At 47.3% G+C, this 17,608-nt stretch overlaps 1 protein-coding gene across 1 annotated transcript; it reads right to left on the reverse strand.

Annotated features, from left to right (window-relative positions):
* Window positions 1-5,783: 5,783 nt before the first annotated feature.
* LOC144737261 (olfactory receptor 8H1-like) lies at window positions 5,784-6,779 on the reverse strand. The gene has a single exon (XM_078619981.1). The coding sequence runs from the start codon at window positions 6,777-6,779 to the stop codon at window positions 5,784-5,786; it is 996 nt and encodes a 331-aa protein (XP_078476107.1).
* Between the last annotated feature and the right edge of the window lie 10,829 nt (window positions 6,780-17,608).

The following is a 17,608-nucleotide window of genomic DNA, read 5'->3' on the forward strand; positions in this document are numbered from 1 at the left end:
GCGATTGTTGTTGTTGTTGTGTGTGGGTGTGTGTGTGTGTGGGTGTTTGGGTATGGGTGTGTGGGTTTGTGTGTGGGTGGGTGTGTGTGTGGGTGTGGGTGGAGAGTTTCCCATACCTGGGCAGTGTGCTTATGACCGGTGTAACAGGCCGTAGTATACCCATAGGCCGTAGTATACCCCCAAGCCGTAGTATACCCGGGGTGAAAATGGCATTATCTGGCCTGGAGGGGTATGGTCTGGCCCAGTCTAGTTTAAACTCCCGGGTATAGTTTAGCCTAAGACACTTTATCCCCCCGGGTATACTCTGGCCTGGGCCAAACTATACCCGAATCGGGGCAGGGGCAATTTCAGCCTGTTACACCGGGACTTGGATTCTTGTCTTGGACTAATGCACGGCCTACGCGGAGGGCGTGGGGGGGGGGATGCGTGACGTCAGCAGGCACACTTCGGTACGCTGCCGCATGCTGGTGACATCACAGATGTGACGTCACCGCTCACTTGCCGTGCAAAATATATCCATTATTGCGCCCCCCCCCCCCTCCCCCAAATACAAAAGTCTATTTTTTTCCTTTTTGCATTGTGTACAGTCTGGAAGCTACCCACATGCCAAAGTTCATGGTTGTTGCATTTTGGGAAGTATGCTAAACATTTCGAACAGACACACATTCACAAATTTCTCTTTTATATATATAGACAACAACAATGACGCAAATGGCACAGGGTGTAATCGATCAAAGCTGAACTTATGGAGGGAAACCTAAAAGTACAATTACCCCATGCACCGACTGGACCATCTGTGAAAAAAGTTAACAGGATCCCTCCTGCTGCAGTCCAAATGGAAGATTGTGATCTTTCTTCTTGGTTCTGTCGGTAAATATTAATATTCTTAGGGTTTTTTCGGTAAAGTCACGTAGGTAAAAAATGTAAATTAATAAAAGTAAAATAAAAATCAGGACGTTTCGGAGGCAACACAAGCTTCCGTCTTCAGGTGGAACCGTCACAGCACGATAGCTGTATCAAGTGAGAGAAATTCCAAGAACCCAGTATTTGTATATATACTGGTTGAGGGTGGGAGGAGCCAAGGTAGGCCCTGAATATTATTTTTGTGAGGTTCAGTGCGGCTGAAGCACGCTGCTAGGAATGAGCCTTTGTTGTGTAAACTAGGTGCGAATGATGTAAAGGTGCGTGTAAAAGGGACTGAGCCTTGTTGTTATGTAGAGATGATGCAGCTGAAATCGCTGCCAGGAAATGAGTCTTTGTTGTGTAGAATGATTGACTGAGCCTATTATTATCTTTCGGTAAAGTCACGTAGAAGGGAAATAATAAAATAATAAAAATAAAACAAAATAAAATAATTCTCACGACGTTTCGGCCACAACGCAAGCAGCCGTCCTCAGGTGAAGAACAGGTCTGTCGAGAAGACAGCGTCTGAATGAAACACCACCAGGCTTGGCAACGTATATTTAAGATGGGTTGGAGGGGGAAGAGCGCCTTGACAAAATAATTTACATATCAAGAGGAATTTAGCATATTTATGGGAAATGCAGATATGGGATTAGTCATTATTTGGCGCTACACTCTTGGCCCCCAAGATCCCCAGACATCACAGCCTGCGACTTTTTCTTGTGCGGATACGTCAAAGACAGAGGTGTTTTTGTGCCACCATCAGCGACTAATCTGGATGACCTCAAAAACAGAATCACGGCAGCGGTGACTTCAGTGGAAGAGGCGTTTGGGACGAATTCAACTCTCGTCTCGATGTTGTCCGTACAGCAGGTGGAGGGCACGTAGAGCATTTATAAAATGGTTAGTAAAACTTGATAACTCATTAAACCATTCGTAACTTTTTGTGTAATTGTAGCATGTTGCCATCGTGAAATACACTGCTTTGAAATAGGGTCCGTCTTTATCAAACACCCTGTGGGTTTACTCAATAGTTACTGATAGTGTAACCATTCACACGCCTATTCACAAACACGGTCATCATGAGGCATTACACCTTAACAGGGCCCCATTGTTAAAGCCGTCCATAAATGACGTCACGCACCTAGGGGGGGGGGTCAGACATTTGTGACGATGTGTAACGAGGGGGGGGGGGGGTGGTGAGAAATGTGACGTCACATCAAAATGCGCAACTTTAATAAATAAATATAGACAACACGTTCTACCTAATTAAATAGACTTTTTAATAAATGTTTTCTCCTACAACATCAGAGTGCAGTGCCACATTAAATACGCACTACAATGTTTAAAGCGATTTGAAGCACGTTTTATTTTTTTGGGGGGGGGGGCAGAGCTTTGTGACGTCATATTTGAGGGAGAGTCTGACTTTTTGTGACGTCGTGTGACGAAGGGGGGGGGGGGTCAAAAATCGTCCAAAATCGCGTGACGTCATTTATGGACGGCCACTTACATCTTTTATAATCCATTCCGTCTGTCCACTGAACTCTCCGTTCATGACGCTATGAGTAAGGGCAACCGCCCGAAACGTCGCCTATTATATACATCTTTAAAGGTGTATTGATTTTTTTTTATATACTGCTGCTGATGCTCCTGCTGTTATGGAATGACTCATGCAGCCAGCTATGGCTGCAAAGTTGGGTCGTGCATGTTATGTAGATCGTTTATTGTTAAATTTGAATCACGGTTCCTATGATCAATGTTACGTTGTTTTCATAGCTGAACTCCACTCACTCTGTAGAACAGGGGGAGATGATACAAACTCCACTCACTCTCGCTCTGTAGAACAGGGGGTGATCATACAAACTCCACTCACTCTTACTCTGTAGAACAGGGGGAGATCATGCAAACTCCACTCACTCTGTAGAACAGGGGGTGATCATACGAACTCCACTCACTCTCACTCTGTAGAACAGGGGGAGATCATGCAAACTCCACTCACTCTCGCTCTGTGGAACAGGGGTAGATCATACAAATTCCACTCACACTGTAGAACAGGGGGAGGTCATACAAACTCCAATCACTCTGTAGAACAGGCGTGAGATCATACAAATTCCACTCACACTGTAGAACAGGGGGAGGTCATACAAACTCCAATCACTCTGTAGAACAGGGGGAGATCATACAAACTCCAATCACACTGTAGAACAGGGGGAGATCATACAAACTCCAATCACACTGTAGAACAGGGGGAGATCATACAAACTCCACTCACTCTGTAGAACAGGGGGAGATCATACAAACTCCACTCACTCTGTAGACCAGAGGGAGATCATACAAACTCCACTCACTCTGTAGAACAGGGGGAGATCATACAAACTCCAATCACACTGTAGAACAGGGGGAGATCATACAAATTCCACTCACACTGTAGAACAGGGGGAGATCATACAAACTCCACTCACTCTGTAGAACAGGGGGAGATCATACAAACTCCACTCACTCTGTAGAACAGGGGGAGATCACACAAACTCCACTCACTCTGTAGAACAGGGGGAGATCATACAAACTCCAATCACACTGTAGAACAGGGGGAGATCATACAAACTCCACTCACTCTGTAGAACAGGGGGAGATCATACAAACTCCAATCACACTGTAGAACAGGGGGAGATCATACAAATTCCACTCACACTGTAGAACAGGGGGAGATCATACAAACTCCACTCACTCTGTAGAACAGGGGGAGATCATACAAACTCCAATCACACTGTAGAACAGGGGGAGATCATACAAACTCCACTCACTCTGTAGAACAGGGGGAGATCATACAAACTCCACTCACTCTGTAGACCAGAGGGAGATCATACAAACTCCACTCACTCTGTAGAACAGGGGGAGATCATACAAACTCCAATCACACTGTAGAACAGGGGGAGATCATACAAATTCCACTCACACTGTAGAACAGGGGGAGATCATACAAACTCCACTCACTCTGTAGAACAGGGGGAGATCATACAAATTCCACTCACTCTGTAGAACAGGGGGAGATCACACAAACTCCACTCACTCTGTAGAACAGGGGGAGATCATACAAACTCCAATCACACTTTAGAACAGGGGGAGATCATACAAACTCCACTCACTCTGTAGAACAGGGGGAGATCATACAAACTCCAATCACACTGTAGAACAGGGGTAGATCATACAAATTCCACTCACACTGTAGAACAGGGGGAGATCATACAAACTCCACTCACTCTGTAGAACAGGGGGAGATCATACAAATTCCACTCACACTGTAGAACAGGGGGAGATCATACAAACTCCACTCACTCTGTAGAACAGGGGGAGATCATACAAACTCCACTCACTCTGTAGACCAGAGGGAGATCATACAAATTCCACTCACACTGTAGAACAGGGGGAGATCATACAAACTCCACTCACTCTGTAGAACAGGGGGAGATCACACAAACTCCACTCACTCTGTAGAACAGGGGGAAATCATACAAACTCCAATCACACTGTAGAACAGGGGGAGATCACACAAACTCCACTCACTCTGTAGAACAGGGGGAGATCATACAAACTCCAATCACACTGTAGAACATTGGGAGATCATACAAACTCCACTCACTCTGTAGAACAGGGGGAGATCATACAAACTCCACTCACTCTGTAGAACAGGGGGAGATCATACAAACTCCAATCACACTGTAGAACATGGGGAGATCATACCAACTCCACTCACTCTGTAGAACATGGGGAGATCATGCAAACTCCACTCACTCTGTAGAACAGGGGGAGATCATACAAACTCCACTCACTCTGTAGAACAGGGGGAGATCATACAAACTCCACTCACACTGTAGAACAGGGGGAGGTCATGCAAATTCCACTCACACTGTAGAACAGGGGAAGATCATACAAACTCCACTCACTCTGTAGAACAGGGGGAGATCATACAAACTCCACTCACTCTGTAGAACAGGGGGAGATCATACAAAGTCCCATCACAAGGAAGAAACACAAACAGATAGACGCTTTTTTGTTGTTGACCGCATTGAAAGGGCTGTACGTCGTAGGGAACTGAAAACTCAGTTTCCTTGTACAAAAATACGGGGTAAACCGTATGGCTTGTCGGATTTAGTGTAGTGTATTGTACAGTAGTGTTGCATACTTGTCAACCCCTTACTACAAATCAACGCAGATCTTATTGGTCAACCCGTACCCCTAACAAATCTCAACGTTCATCCTACAAAGGCTCATTACAAGCCAGAAACACAAACAAATAGACTTACTGTATTGCAAGGGCTGTATGCCGTATGGACCTGAAAACTCAATTTCCCTGTACAAGAATACGGCTAAACCGTATGTGTTGACAGCAATGTATTCCTGTCGTGGTGGTATTCTCTCTATACTCTTAGTTTTTTCGGTAAAGTCACGTAGGTTAAAAAAATGAAATTAAAATTAATACAAATAAAATCATAAAAATCACGACGTTTCGGAGGCAACACAAGTCTCCGTCATCAGGTGGGACCGTCACAGCCAGATTTGCTGTATCAAGCGAGGCAGGGATTCCAAGATGCAAGTTCTTAAATAGAAGTTAAGGGGGAGGAGAGGGGGCGGGAGCTTTTCAGAATGTGGTAGCCAATGAATGGAACGTATTGAGAGGGGGGGCGGGGCTAATAGAGGTGTACGTAGACGTCAACGTAGACGTGTTTGTGCGCAAGCCCCTGTTGGTGCACATGGTAAGGTATTGGAAGGGAGGGGAGGGCTAAACGAGAAAACGAAAAGTACGTGTACGTGGACCTGTTTGTGCACAAGCTCCTGTTGGTGCACATGATAGAAGAGAACGAAAATGCTCATTTATTGATTTAAGACCGCAGCATCTTGGTTTCACCGGGCACCACGCGCCCAACAAGGCGCCTGGCCAGAGCGCGTCGGATCTCGGCCGTGCGGAGGCCGTAGACGACCGGGTTGAGCACTGGCGGCAGAACGTACTGGAGGGTCTGCAGGGAGCGCAGGTCCCCAGAGATGGAGGTTTGCAGATTGAGGCCACTCACGAACGTGAAGAGGATGGAGCTGAAGAAGACGGTGATCACGCAGATGTGCGTGACGCACGTGTGGATGGCCTTACCCTTGCCCTCTCGCAAATGCGGCTTGCGACACTCGAGCAGGATGAGCAGGTACATGAGGACGATGACGAGGAAGGGTAAGATGATTCCCGAGATGATGTTGATGTAGTTGAAGATTACGCTGGAGTCGATGTCGCTGCACGACAGGTTGCGGAGCATACTGCTGTGGCAGTTGGGCGAGGAGGTGACCTTCACGCGGCAATAGTTGAGGCGCACCACCACGGCCACGTAGCCGAAGATCGGCAGTCCCGCGAGCGCCACGGACGCCAGGAAGGCCTTGAAGACCAGCGCGTTGGACATGATCGAGTGGTAGCGCAGCGGGTGGACGATCGCCACGTAGCGGTCCACGGACATGGTGGTGAGGATTAACGACTGCACCCTGATGGCTATGTGGTAGAAGAACATCTGGGCGATGCACTCGGGAATGGGGATGAGATTCGACGCGACGAGGTTGGCCATGATCCTCGGCAGAGCGTTGGTCGACTCCACGACGTCGGTGATCGCCAGCAGCGCCATGTACAAGTACATGGGCTGGTGGAGGTTCGACTCGAGGCAGATGACCAGGCCCAGCGTCGCGTTGGCAGCCACCGTGAAGGCGTAGATGAGGAGGAGGGCCACGAAGGCCGAGTAGCGAGCGGCGGGGGGGTCTCGGAAGAGCGTGACCATGAAGATGAGGTCCGACGAGGGGTCGACGACGACTGCCACGGTGCCATTCTGGGACGAGTTGAAGTCCATGTCTGGGAGATAAGAGAAAAGAGTGGGCGGCGAAGTCGTGGCGGGTTTTAGGTGGGCGCTGGAGGCTTTCAGAAGATCGTTTGGGCAAAACGTTGTCATACCACGCTTCGCCTACACCCGCATTTAAACCACGAACTAAAAACTAAAGTTCGCTTTTTTTTCATTCGACCAGGTAAGGCCCACCGAGCTAAATATAGATAGTTGTCAGACGCGACCGGGCTATCAGGAATGATAGCTCAGACGAAGTGAATTATCATCACGTGCACATTCATGGCGGCCAAATATATCGAGACGGCCGTTTTGTGAACGTGGAGGGAGGAAAAAAACGGAGGAGCCGGAGAAAGAATTCCACACAACTACGGAGAGAGATTCTAGATTTGAAGCTTTCGTGACTGCAAGGAATCATATTCTTAGGTGTTTTCGGTAAAGTCACGTCGGTAAAACATCAAAATTAATGAAAATAAAATAAAATAAAACAAAATCACGACGTTTCGGAGGCAACACAAGCCCCCGTCATCAGGTGGGACCGTCACAGCCAGATTAGCTGCATCAAGTGAGGCAATGATTCAAGATGTAATCCCTTATAAGCAAGTTGGAGGGGGGAGGAGAGGGGGGGGGGAGCTCATCAGAATGTGGTAGCCAATGAATGGAACGTATCGGGAGGGAGGGGGGCGGGAGGGGGAGGGGGGGCCAAAAAAATGGACGACGGCTTGGACGCGGTTGCTGCACACGCCAACACAATGGACAGAGAGGGGGAGGGGAGGTCTGATACACATGATAGAAACAAAGGAACGAAAATGCCCATGTTTATACCAATGCTGGCTGAACAATGAAGAGAGTAATGTAAAAAAATAACTGGGGATGTTAACACTCGGTAAAGTAAAGTAAAATAGTGCCTGTCAGATAAGATGGTCCAAAAAAGTGTAATTAAGTCTTTTTTGTGGTTGATAATATCTTTCCAATGATTACTAAGTTTGTACCCATCATCACGGTTGAAATTATGTCTGTGTTTGTATATTTGTATGGCTTCGTGTACAAACCTTTGATGGTAGCCGGGAGGTTTGCAGAGAACCTTGGTCTCGGAAAAGACAATTTCATGAGAGCCCACCGAGTTGTAGCAATGATGCCGTGTTTCAGATCTGAAACACGGCAGAACTGATTCTTCTGCCGTTGCCGATCATTGCTACAACTCGGTGGGCTCTCATGAAATTGTCTTTTCCGAGACCAAGGTTCTCTGCAAACCTCCCGGCTACCATCAAAGGTTTGTACACGAAGCCATACAAATATACAAACACAGACATAATTTCAACCGTGATGATGGGTACAAACTTAGTAATCATTTGGAAAGATGTTATCAACCACGCAAAAAAGACTTAATTACACTTTTTTGGACCATCTTATCTGACATGCACTATTTTACTTTACTTTACCGAGTGTTAACATCCCCAATTATTTTTTAACATTACTCTCTTCATTGTTCAGCCAGCATTGGTATAAACATGGGCATTTTCGTTCCTTGGTTCTATCATGTGTATCAGACCTCCCCTCCCCCTCTCTGTCCATTGTGTTGGCGTGTGCAGCAACCGCGTCCAAGCCGTCGTCCATTTTTTTGGCCCCGCCCCCCCCCTCCCCCTCCCGCCCCCCCTCCCTCCCGATACGTTCCATTCATTGGCTACCACATTCTGATGAGCTCCCCCCCCCTCTCCTCCCCCCCTCCAACTTGCTTATAAGGGATTACATCTTGAATCATTGCCTCACTTGATGCAGCTAATCTGGCTGTGATGGTCCCACCTGATGACGGGGGCTTGTGTTGCCTCCGAAACGTCGTGATTTTTGTTTTATTTTATTTTATTTTCATTAATTTTGATGTTTTACCTACATGACTTTACCGAAAAAACCTAAGAATACGGAGAGAGAGACACGCAAACTCCAAATATACAACAGACGTCAAGAGAACGGATCGAACCCACGACCTTCTTAATCCCGGAGAAAAATCAACGCTACCACGGGGAGGCAGGGGGGAGGGGGGGAGAGACATGCAAACTTCAAATATACAACAGACGTCAGGATCGGAATCGGACCCACGAACCTCCAGCATACCAGGCGAGGGAGTTAACATCTCGCCACATATCCCAATAATCAAACCGACTCTCGGACGAAGAAACAGACATTCTACCCACGTGACTTTACCGAAAGGACAGTATGGATTCCTGCAGTCACGAAAGCTTCAAATCAAGATTGCCTGTAAGACAGACAACGTTGAGCTAACGACAAAATAACTCTCTATAACGGTTTAATTTAATTCCGATGTGACGAGCATACACACAAGGCATTTCTTGATGGGGGCATTTTAACGTTTATGTAGCATCACCGTCATCCAGGCCTTGTCTGTACAGCAGCATCTCGAGTTCCGACTGTCGGCTCAGTCGCGTTCGTGAGTTCAGCGCGTGCCGCTGCGTTGCAGTAGTAGATGCGTTCCAAAAAGAAAATAATAATATTGGTAAGTGCCAGGCCAGGTGCACTTTAAGGCCACGTGAAGTGTCGAATGCCCGTTGGTAGCGAGAGGTCACGGGACAGACCCCAGGTGCCACGGGTGGCAGCTACTCACTACCCACAGCACTTGCCCCAACAGTTTGTTGAAGGCTACACAGGGGACCTTTGTCTGTGTCTCCTTCATAGCTGCTGCTCGCTAACAGCACTTGCCCCAATAGTCTGTTCAAGGCTACACGGGGGACCTTTGTCTTTGTCTCCTTCGTAGCTGCTGCTCGCTACTCACAGCACTTGCCCCAGCAGTCTGTTCAAGGCTACACAACAACAACAGCAGCAACAACAGCAACAACAACAACAATGGTGCAGAGCGAATTCAAAGGGCACAGTGGCGAGTAGTGGGTAGGGCTGGGCTACAGCCGCCATGATGATGGCTGGGCTACAGCCGCCCTACCCATGGTGATGGTGGTTGTGATGATGATGGTGGTGGTCATGGTGATGATGATGGTGATGATGGTGGTGGTGGTGGTGGTGGTGATGATGGTGGTGGTGGTGGTGATGATGATGGTGGTGGTGATGATGATGGTGATGAAGGTGGTGGTGGTGGTGGTGGTGATAATGGTGGTGGTGGTCATGATGGTGATGATGATGATGGTGGTCACGATTGTGATGGTGGTCATGATGGTGATGATGATGATGGTGGTCATTATGGTGATGATGATGATGATAGTGGTCATGATGGTGATGATGATGCTGGTAGTGATGATGATGATGGTGGTGGTCATAATAGTGATAATGATGATGGTGGTCATGATGGTGGTGATTATGGTGCTGGTGATGATGATGGTGGTGGTGGTGGTCATAATAGTGATGATGGTGGTGATGGTGATGATGATGGTGGTCATGATGGTGATGATGATGGTAATGATGATGATGATGATGGTGGTGATGATGGTGATGGTGGTGGTCATGATGGTGATGGTGGTCATGATGATGATGGTCATGATGGTGATGATGATGATGATGGTGGTCATGATGGTGCTGATGATGCTAGTGGTGATGATGATGATGGTGGTGGTGATGATGATTATGGTGGTCATAATAGTGAGGATGATGGTGGTGGTCATGATGGTGATGATTTTGGTGGTGGTCATGATGGTGATGATGATGATGATGATGGTGGTCATGATGGCGATGATGATGATGGTGGTCATCAATGGTGATGATGATGATGGTGGTCATGATGGTGATGATGATGCTGGTGGTGATGATGATGGTGGTGGTCATAATAGTGATAATGATGATGGTGGTCATGATGGTGGTGATTATGGTGCTGGTGATGATGGTGGTGGTGGTGGTGGTCATAATAGTGATGATGGTGGTGATGGTGATGATGATGGTGGTCATGATGGTGATGATGATGGTAATGATGATGATGATGGTGGTGATGATGGTGATGGTGGTGGTCATGATGGTGATGGTGGTCATGATGATGATGATGATGGTCATGATGGTGATGATGATGATGATGGTGGTCAAGATTGTGCTGATGATGCTAGTGGTGATGATAATGATGGTGGTGGTGATGATGATTATGGTGGTCATAATAGTGATGATGATGGTGGTGGTCATGATGGTGATGATTTTGGTGGTGGTCATGATGGTGATGATGATGATGATGGTGGTCATGATGGCGATGATGATGGTGCTGGTGATGATGATGGTGGTGGTCATAATAGTGATGATGGTGGTGATGATGATGATGGTGGTGGTCATGATGGTGATGATGATGGTGGTGGTCATGATGGTGGTGGTGGTCATGATGGTGATGGTGGTCATGATGGTGATGATGATGATGATGGTCATGATGGTGATGATGATGCTGGTGGTGATGATGATGATGATGATGGTGGTGGTGGTGGTGATGATGGTGATGGTGGTCATGATGGTGATGATGATGGTGGTGGTCATGATGGTGATGGTGGTCATGATGGCGATGATGATGGTGCTGGTGATGATGATGGTGTTCATGATGGTGATGATGATGCTGGTGGTGATGATGATGATGATGGTGGTGGTGGTCATAATAGTGATGATGATGATGGTGGTCATGATGGTGATGATTATGTTGGTCATGATGGTGATGATTATGGTGGTGGTCATGATGGTGATGATTATGGTGGTCGTCAGGATGGTGATGATTATGCTGGTGGTGGTGATGATGATGCTGATGTTGCTGGTGGTGATGATGGTGATGATTATGGTGGTGGTGGTGGTGGTCATGATGGTGATGATTATGGTGGTGGTGGTGGTGGTCATGATGGTGATGATGATGATGGTGGTCATGATGGTGATGACTATGGTGGTGGTGATGATGATGCTGATTATGCTGGTGGTGGTGGTGGTGGTGATGATGATGGTGGTGGTGGTCATGATGGTGATGATGATGGTAATGGTGGTGGTGGTCATGATGGTGATGATGAAGGTGGTGGTGGTGGTGGTGGTGATGATGACGGTGGTGATGGTGATGATGATGGTGATGATGATGTTGATGATGATGGCGGTAGTGGTGATAATGGTGTTGATGATGAGAATCGTGATGAGGATAGTCATGATGCTGTTGCTGCTGCTGATGATGATACTATTACTCATGATGATGATACTTTTGATGATTCTGCTCATGCTGATGACGATCCGGGATGCAATATTTGATGATTATAATTCTGCTAAAGTTACTTCTGCTGATGATGATGATGATAATAATGCTACTGCCACTCATGATGCTGATGGTTCTGCTGATAATCCTTTTGTTTATTACGCTTCTGCTACTGTTTCTACTGCTGATGATGGTTTTACTGATACTCATGCTGATGATGATTCGACTGATTATAGCTTTGATGGTCATGCTTCTGCTCACTACACTGCTGATGTTGATGATGCTGCCACTCATGATGTTGATGATTCTGGTGATGATAGTTTTGATAATTACGCATATGCTACTGTTGCTGCTGCTGCTGCTGATGATGATGATGATACTGCCACTCATGATGCTGATTCTGCTGATGATTTTTTTGTTGAGTATGTGTCTGTTGCTGCTAATGATGATGATGATGATTACGACGCGGCCACTCATGATGCCGATGAGGATTCTGCTGATGACACTTATGATGATGAGAATTATGCCGCTGCCGATGATCGTGAAGATGAATGTCGGTGACTTCAATTTGCAACATATCGCTTACCAACGCTCGCCTAAGAACGTGAAATAACTCGGTGGAGGAATCAAGAACAGCAACAACGGCACCAATGTCTCAACAACGTCTCAAATCTACTGCAGGTCGTACTCCGGTGAACGCGACTGGAGTTGCCTGCGATCGTCGTTGGCCGTGACTGGAGTTGCTCGCAACTGTTGTTGCCCGCGACTGTTGCCTGCAACTGTTGTTGCCCGCGACTGGAGTTGCCTGCGACCGTCGTTGCCCGTGACTGGAGTTGCTCGCGACTCGGTTATTACCCGCGACTGGTGTTGCTTGCAACTGTTGTTGCCCGCGACTGGAGTTGCCTGCGACCGTCGTTGCCCGTGACTGAGTTGCTTGCGACTTGGTTGTTGCCCGCGACTGTTGCCCGCGACTCTGTTGCCCGCGACACGTCAGCCCTGCCGCTGCGAGTCGACCGCCGCCTTTTTATCGCGGGCACCGCTCTGCGATCTCCCTGGGGGGGTCCACTCCTTGGGGGAAGGGGGTGGAGGGGGGGGGAGAGGGGGGGGTGTGGGGGGGACAGTGGGGGGGGTTACCACCCTCATGACCCCCCCCCCCACACCGACGCCTTCGGGGAGTAGCAGGAGGAGGCTGAAGTGAATGTGGGCAGACGCTCCTTGAGGGGCAATTAACCATGGTGGCTCCTGCCCTGAGCACGTCTGTGTGTGTGTGGTGTGTGTGTGTGGTGTGTGTGTGTGGTGTGTGTGGGTGTGTGTGTGTGGGTGGGTGTGTGTGGGTGTGTGTGTGTGGGTGTGTGGGTGTGGGTGTGTGGGTGTGTGTGGGTGTGTGTTGGAAGCATTTAGGCTGGCCTGCCTACGATCCATCCTGGGTTTAATCAGGCTGGATTGTGTGAGGAGCTCACAAATCCTTGAAAGATCTGGGCAAAGTCCCATCGGTGAGCTCCTCCGGCAGGCAAGGCTGCATTGGCTGGGTCATGTAGCCCGCATGCCCAGCTACCGCATGCCTAAACAGCTTTTGTTCGGCCGGATCGAGGGGGCTAAACGGTCGCGGCACGGGCTAGAGAAGAGATGGAGTGATGTGGTACAGGAGGACGTGGAGTTGAGTGGACTTGCCGATGACTGATACCAGCGGTGTCAAGATCGGCCTCTGTGAAGGAGGCTCGTGAAGGACGCTACTCGGCAGTTGGAGGCAGTCGCCCTCCAGCAACAACGGAGAGCGGAGGAGCGACGCTCACAACAACGAGCGGAGCGCCGGGTGGCTAAAGCACAGCAAGTTGGCACAGTAGGGGGCACAGGTGGTGCATCAGCCAGTCATCTCGGTCATCTCAGTCAGTCGACCCGTGGCACCTGCTGGGTCTGTCCCGTGACCTCCTGCCAGCGGGCGTTCGACACTTCACGTGGCCTCAAGGTGCACATGGCCTGGCACAAGCGTCGTGGTGACATTTCCGCCACTTCGTGGCAATAATTCTAGATTTGAAGCTTTCGTGACTGCAATGATTCATATTCTTGGGTTTTTTCGGTAAAGTCACGTAGGTAAAAACATTAAAAAGTTAAATTAAATTAAATTAAAATTAAAATCACGACGTTTCGGAGGCAACACAAGCTTCCGTCTTCAGGTGGTACCGTCACAGCCACGACAGCTGTATCAAGTAAATGAGAGATTGCAGGAGTTACCACTGCGTTTATATAATGGTTGGAGAAGGTGGTGGGGCAAGGGCCGCATACTTATTATGAATATGGTAAGGTGAGGCTTGAGACTAAGAATAGACTGCATAACAAAGGCTGAGCCTTTGTTATGGAGAGGTGCGGTTTGTGACTCAACCTGTGACAGGGAGACCACCACTAAACATGGTTAAACAGTAATGGTTGTCTGTCAAATAAGATTGGCAAATAAGTGTAGTTAAATCTTTTTTGCATGGTTAATCACATCTTTCCAATGATTACTCAGTTTGTAACCGTCATCACGGTTGAAATTATGTCTGTGTTTGTATATTTGTATGGCTTCGTGTACAAACCTTTGATGGTAGCCAGGAGGTTTGCAGAGAACCTTGGTCTCGGAAAATACAATTTCATGAGAGCCCACCGAGTTGTAGCAATGATCGGCAAATGGCGGTTGTTGTTGTTGTGTGTGCGTGTGTGTGTGGGTGGGTGTGTGTTTGGGTGTGTGTGGAGAGTTTCCAATATCTGGGCAGTGTGCTTATGACCGCTGTAACAGGCCGTAGTATACCCATAGGCCGTAGCATACCCCCAGGCCGTAGTATACCCGGGGTTAAAACGGCCTAGGCTAGATTATACCCGGGTATATTATGGCCTAGGCCAAATTATGCCCCTCTAGGCCAAATCATACCCCCATGATAGTAAGTGTTGAGCGATATACACGTGAATAACTAAATTTTTCCAACACTTTATTTAAAACTGTAAACACATAGACTTTGATTTTTTATTTAAAGCTTTCGTGACTGCAGCGATTCATCTTCTTGGTTCTTTCGGTAAAGTCACGTAGAAGGGAAATAATAAAATAATAAAAATCTAACATAATAAAATAATTCTCACGACGTTTCGGCCACAACGCAAGCAGCCGTCCTCAGGTGAAGAACAGGTCTGTTGGAAAGACAGCATCTGAATGAAACACCACCAGGATTGGCAGCGTATATTTAAGCTGGGTTGGAGGGGGAAGAGCGCCTTGACAAAATAATTGGCATATCAAGAGGAATTTAGCATATTTATGGGAAATGCAGATATGGGATTAGTCATTACTTGTGGAATGCGTAGGAGGTGGGCGGGGGGTTTTATTATGTTTTTTTTTTATTTTTTTATTTCCCTTCTACGTGACTTTACCGAAAGAACCAAGAAGATGAATCCCTGCAGTCACGAAAGCTTTAAATCGAAATTGTAATCTTTATTCAGCAAAGGATTCCACAAGTATCTCTGTGTGTGTCTCCAATGTGGAGACCCAAGTCTGATGTTTACCCATGGCAATAGAATCGACATGTCTACGTCGTCGGCAGTTGACTGTTAAAACTTTGGCGGATCGCTAAAAATTTTTTTTCATATATATGTAATAAAGGTCGTTGAGGCGACTTCTGGAATCCGGTCTTTTATTCAACTTTGCATTACAGCTTTCCTTCACGCTGCTGACAGGCAGCGTGAGAGGGATAGATAGAGAGAGATGCACTGCCAAGTGGCAACCAGGAACCCCGCTCCCGCGTGGCCCCTTTCCTCTGTTCGTTCCCGTTCTGACCACGTGTCGTCCGTCTCCACCCCTCTTTAATATCCGGGTCACGTGGTACGTTTCCACCAATCCTGGTTAGCCTCCATGGAATATTCCAGAGGCTCCCGGGACCACGCCCCTGACTCGTCTCCCCATTGGCTGTGGCTAAAGCCAGCAGAACCAATCCTCTACAACCAGCTGTCACCTTTCCATTACGTCAGGGCCACACCCCTAGACTTCCCCCCATTGGCTATGAACCAGGACCGGTAGAGCCAATCGTTGTGACGAGTTGTAATCCGTCAACGACCCGGATATAACCTCACATTACATATATATAAGAGCCAGGCCACTCAGTACCTTGAATGCGAGAATAAGAATGATCTTAAAATCGAGTCTGTACTTTGCAGGGGGCCAGTGTAGGGAGGTGAGCACACGGGGTGGCCCACAAGTCAGGACACATCGGGTTATTATTATTATTATCATCCAGGGTGCTTCAAAACATCGGACCCAGCGGCAGCGGCATAATTCTCATCATCATAAGTGTCATCAGCAGAATCCTCATCGGCATCATGAGTAGCCGCGTCGGAATCATCATCATCATCATTAGCAGCAATATCTCTGCAACCACGAACCGCCCATGAATGAAACTCTTACCACTTGAACTTCCGATGACTTCCATTGGAACCTCCTTTGCTAGTAGCAAAATATGATAATTGATTTTTTACCCTTTTATCTGGCAACAAAACTGACACTTTTTTTTACAAGGAGTCATGTTTGCATTGACCACAATACCTGCAGTCGGAATGCAGACAAAAAACACAACTCTGATAATGTGTGTGCGCCTTTTGGCGTCATCTGGTCCAACACCATGTGAAACTAGGCTCTAAGGAAAGCTGTCTCGGGTGTGGACCAATCAATTTCAAGGACAGTGCATACATTATCAGAGTTGTGTTTTTGTTTGCATTCCGACTGCAGGTATTGTGGTCACTACAAACATGACTCCTTGTAAAAAAAAGGTGTCAGTTTTGTTTGCCAGATAAAAGGGTAAAAAATCAATTATTCTGATGACTTCATTTTTCAGCAAGACAGAGCACCGCCATATTGGCATCTGCAGGATGGGCGTTTTCTAAATGACGCACTTCCTCAACGTTGGATAAGTGGCACGGGACCCCAAGACTTGGCGCTACACTCTTGGCCCCCAAGATCCCCAGACATCATCACAGCCTGCGACTTTTTCTTGTGGGGATACGTCAAAGACCCGTCGTGTTTTTGTGCCACCAGTAGCGACTAATCCGGATGACCTCAAAAACAGAATCACGGCAGCGGTGATTTCAGTGGGAGAAGACACTTTGAGAGGCGTTTGGGACGAATTCAACTATCGTCTCGATGTTGTCCGTACAGCAGGTGGAGGGCACATAGAGCATTTATAAAATGGTTAGCAAAACTTGATAACTCATTAAACCATTCGTAACTTTTTGTGTAATTGTAGCATGTTGCCATCGTGAAATATACTGCTTTGAAATGGGGTCCGTCTTTATCCAACACCTTGTAGGATTACTCAATAGTTACTGATAGTGTAACTATTCACACGCCTATTCACAAACGCGGTCATCTAAATTGTCTTACGGTTGTTATTGTTTGACTTGCATCCCACTGGGATTTTTTGCACACAGCGTTGAAATGCGGTGTGTTTTTCTGGAAGACTTTGTTGTTTTTTCATGGATTTTCCTGTTGCGCGTAGCCACTATAAGATGTTTCTTGTTCACGTTTTTGTTTGTTGCGGTTGCACCCGAGTCAAGAGCCGCATGGCTCACAGGGTTATACCTAATCAATGAAACTGAAAACTGATTTGCTCCAAAGTCAGGACACAGTGTTGTTATATTTTAAATATTTATTTGAACGCAAATCACGTCTTTG

Source organism: Lampetra planeri, chromosome 66 (genome assembly GCF_965212315.1).
Source record: "Lampetra planeri chromosome 66, kcLamPlan1.2.h2, whole genome shotgun sequence".
NCBI lineage: Eukaryota > Metazoa > Chordata > Hyperoartia > Petromyzontiformes > Petromyzontidae > Lampetra > Lampetra planeri.

What these genes read in the sequence shown, in the direction of transcription:
- LOC144737261 (XM_078619981.1), bottom strand. Translation starts at nt 6,779, where the DNA reads ATGGACTTCAACTCGTCCCAGAATGGCACCGTGGCAGTCGTCGTCGAC.